Source organism: Sceloporus undulatus, chromosome 10 (genome assembly GCF_019175285.1).
Source record: "Sceloporus undulatus isolate JIND9_A2432 ecotype Alabama chromosome 10, SceUnd_v1.1, whole genome shotgun sequence".
NCBI lineage: Eukaryota > Metazoa > Chordata > Lepidosauria > Squamata > Phrynosomatidae > Sceloporus > Sceloporus undulatus.
Genome location: NC_056531.1, coordinates 656,032 through 660,123, shown reverse-complemented (window position 1 = coordinate 660,123; position 4,092 = coordinate 656,032). Strand labels below are relative to the sequence as shown.

The following is a 4,092-nucleotide window of genomic DNA, read 5'->3' as shown; positions in this document are numbered from 1 at the left end:
ACTCCCTTGGAGTGTAGTGGAGTCTCCTTCCTTGGAGGTCTTCAAATAGAGGCTGTATGGCCATCTGTCGGGGATGCTTTGATTTAGATTTCCTGCATGGCAGGGGGTTGGACCGGATGGCCCTTGTGGTCTCTTCCAACTCTATGATTCAATATGGCCTCCCTCCCAATACTATGAGGAGGCTCGGCTAAAGCACCCAGGAATAGGAACACCTCCTGCCTAAAGGCCAGGCCTGAGGAGTGCAGACTCTCAGGTGCGCCTCCATTTCCTTCTCTTCCACAGCGCGTGGCATATCCCCCACCTCCTGTTCCTGCCGCCAGGAGCTGAATTCAAATCCTCATTTTGTTGGTTCAAAAGAGGTGGGGGAAAGGACACACGCTTAGCCACTACTGTCAGGGAGGAGGAAAGACACAGTCCTCCAGGATGCCCTCTGCTCCTCTTGCCTCGGTGCTCGCTGTGCAGCTTGAGGCGCTGGTTGTAAAGGTTGCGTTCCGTCAAGTGCTGGATCTCCAGCAGGCCTTGCACAATCTCAAAGACCGTCCCGTCAATGAGCGCCAAAGCCAGGTCGCTGAGGATGGTGTAGGACAGCCTTTGCTGCGAGGAACTGGGAGAAGGAAAAGAAAAAAGGGATGAATCAGGGGGGGGGGGGAAACACTCACCCCGAAGTCAGAAGCAAACCGGGCAGCGTCCCATATGCCCCATGTACCACGCTATTGCTTGCTAAACTTGGGAAAGGTACTCTCGCTGTGACCTAGTCAGACTATGACTACCAGAGAACCTCTGTGAGCTGGGATCCTTTTAAAACCATTATTTAAAATGTCAAGTATAAAACGAACTTCAGGCTATGCGTATCAGTTGGTGTGCGCCTTCAAGTCATCATGGCGACCCTAAAGCAAGCCTGTCCTGGGCTTTTCTTGGCAAGATTTGGTCAGAGGGGGGTTTGCGAGGGCCTTCCCCTCAGTCTGAGAGAGTGTGACTGTCCGAAGGCCGTCCAGTGGGTGTTGAACAGAGATTTGCAACCTGGTCTCCAGAGTCGTAGTCCAATGCTCAAACCGCTACAGCGCATACAAAACACATATGAACCTCAGGTTTCCACTTTGCTCCCCTCTCCAAGATTATCTCATTCTCTTGCCACCGGGAATCCCATTTTGGGGGGAAAGTGGAATATTATTATTATTACTATTATTATTACTTTTTATGATATTTTAGCTTTTTCTAATGTCTATAGCACTTCTGTACCATTTTATTGTGCGTTTCATCTGCTTTTGTGTTCTTCTGATATGGCCTAAGGGCCAATCAATAAACATTGACTGCTATTATTGTTACTTAGTTGTTTTAAACCCAACAGAGACAGACAGACAGACAGACAGACAGACATACATACATATATATATATATATATATATATGAGATGCAACTATCCCAATAATCCAATAATAATAATAATAATAATAATAATAATAATAATCCCAAACACTTCTGTTCCCCAACCTGTTCAGAGAAGGGAGCCTCCATTCCCTGTCTAGATTTCACCCTAAAATGGAGCCTTTATGGGGTTCAACGCCCGGTCCTCCAGCCGCCTGAGGAGCCCCTGGCGGCGGCTTGGCCCTCCTTTTCCCCACCTGGGAAGGGCCTTGACCAGGGCCTGGAGCTCGGAGAGGAGCTGGTAGTGGCGGGCCTGCTGCCTGGCTCGCCGGTCGCCGCCCCCGACTTCTCCGTAGCCCGCGGGGCCTACTACTCCAGCCACATCCTCGTCATCGTCGTAGATGAAAGCCGCGCCGAAGCGCGCCATAGCCGGCGGCGGTTGCCACTCGAGGCCCCGACTTGGGCCTCGGCCTAGCGCTAAAGCGGGAGCCCGGACGGCGGCGCTGCGGCTTCAGTTTCTGGGGGCAGTGGAAGCAAAGAAGGGTGGGCCTGGCCGCCTTTGCGCCGCCTCTGCTTCGGCCCAGCTGGCCTTCGAGGGCGGCGCGAGGGGGTCTCTGAGCATGAGCAGAGTTCCCTGCGCTGGGAACCTGGGAACAGCAAAAGGAAGAGGGCGAGGGGTGAAGGACCATTAGTATGATTATATTTATTTATGATTCTATTTATTGGGACCCAGAGTGGCTCACCATCTAAAAGAAAGGCATGCAAAAGTGAGCCTTCAAAGAGGCACAGCAATACAATAAATAAATGACAGATAAAGCTATATAAGTAAGAAGAAGAAGAAACCTATACAAAACCCAGCCCTACCAAGGGCTTAGGATCTAATACACACAGACACAGGCATAGATATGGAAGGAAGGAGTCAGACACATATAAAACTGAAGAAAAGTACTATTAAAAACACCCAAAAGTGAGCATTAAAATAAAACGAAGCTGCAACTACTGCTACTAATCAATGCTCATGAAATACAAAATACTGTAGTAATTTAATTGGAATCCACTTCTGTCAAGTTATGTATATATGGGGACTAGAGACAGTTCTCAAGTCGGGTGTCGCTCATCCTATCTTTGTGCTCCTTTATATGTTCTCTCAGGTTCTGTGCCTTCAAGTTGTTTCCAACTCACAGAGACCCTAAGGCCAAACCTATCGTGGGGCTGAGAGTGTGTGACTGGCCCACGGTCACCCAGCGAGTTTCCATGGCTGAGCGGGGAATTGAATCCAAATCTCCAGTCCGAGGCCTGCGCTCAAACCGCGACGCCGTGCTCAAGTTCCTACTTTTGAAAAAGCACATCTTGGCACATAGGTGCCATTGCTTTCCTGGGATGGAAAGAAATTGGGATTTGTGTGAAGGGGTGGCAGAGACGGTGGGCACGCTCTGCTCCCTTCAGGAGGCAGCACAGACCCACAAAACACTTGGCGGATGTGCAAAGAGCTGTGTCCTCCTTTCCCCAAATCTGCTGCTGCAATATGATCCATCGGTCCCCCTCCTTCTGTTTCCAGTGGCACCACAGCCATGCCAACAAGGGAGGGAGACCGTGTATCCCCTTCCCCATCCATCCTGTACAGCACAAACATTTTGGGAGGCCAGGCCATCATCTGAGGCACCTCACGTGATTCCTAATAAGAGCCAGATACGGCCACGGTGATGACGTACGGCTGCGATTTGTGCTTCCATGCCTAGACTAAACAGGGAGAGAAAGAAGAAAGGAAGTGGAAATGGAGCAGAGAGGAATTTGGGGAGGATTTTTGTGTGTCCCCCCACAATCCCACCTCCCATAAATTGGGAAGCAGGCCAGAGTTGCACATCCTTCAACAGGAGGGACCCTAGGCCTTCCCCCTGGGGTTAAATACCTTGTCCTGAAGTTTGGTTGCCACTGAAGAGTAGACAAGGGCCGCTCCAAATGGTTGGAAAGGGCTGCTGAGGTCATCTAGTCTGCCTCAGCAGGAAACCCGTAGCGAAAGCATCTCCGGCCGATGGCTCCCTGGTCTTTCTTCGCCAGTCGTCTCCTTGCTGTCCTTCGTTGGCAGCCTTTTTATTCCAATGAGTTTTGAGAACGGAAGGCTTTAAAGAAAGCCTAGAATTGCATGGGCCTTTGGGGCTGCTTGTGTAACCGTGTTAGGACTTTGTGTGCAGATAGAGCTCCAAGGAATGCATCCTTTCTATGTTATCAAGAGGGTTACATCTCTCTTTCTTCAGACAAAAGGCAGCCCTTTCATGAGACTTAAGGCACTATGGAAGGTCATTGATGACTATCTGGACTCTGTCTTATGATACTTAATGGTCCTGCCTTTTGGAGAGTGTTGTCGGCAACTCCAACTTGAATCCTTGTGTTAGTTTACTGCCGTGTCATATAAGGTAATGGCCATGATCCTACATCAGGGTTTCATGGCATACATCTCCACGTGTGGAGTTACACACTGACTGTGCTACCCAGGGCTTGCGCTGAGTGACTATGTTATACTTGATCACAGAATCAACTGCATTTCACTTTATAACATGCGGTGTTTTACTCACAAATGCCTACTTCCTTGCAGCCTTGAACCCTGATCCTCTTTTCCCACTTGAAAAATTAAAATGGCAGCCAAGAGTGGCCATGATTGCCATGAAAAGTGCCTATTAGCTGCAAAGGCATAGCGCAAGGACAGGGACAAAAATCACACACAACAGA

At 49.6% G+C, this 4,092-nt stretch overlaps 1 protein-coding gene across 1 annotated transcript in view; it reads right to left on the bottom strand.

Moving 5' to 3' along the window:
• LOC121916747 (protein DGCR6-like) overlaps positions 1-1,907 on the bottom strand; it is a 6,310-nt gene extending 4,403 nt beyond the window's left edge. The window contains exons 1-2 of the mRNA XM_042442162.1: positions 1,623-1,907; positions 444-604 (exon numbers count right to left, since the gene is read on the bottom strand). Of these exons, the coding sequence (XP_042298096.1) occupies positions 444-604; positions 1,623-1,792 (331 nt within the window). The 5' untranslated portion in view covers positions 1,793-1,907. The remainder of the gene's footprint in view (positions 1-443; positions 605-1,622) is intronic.
• Positions 1,908-4,092: the final 2,185 nt, after the last annotated feature.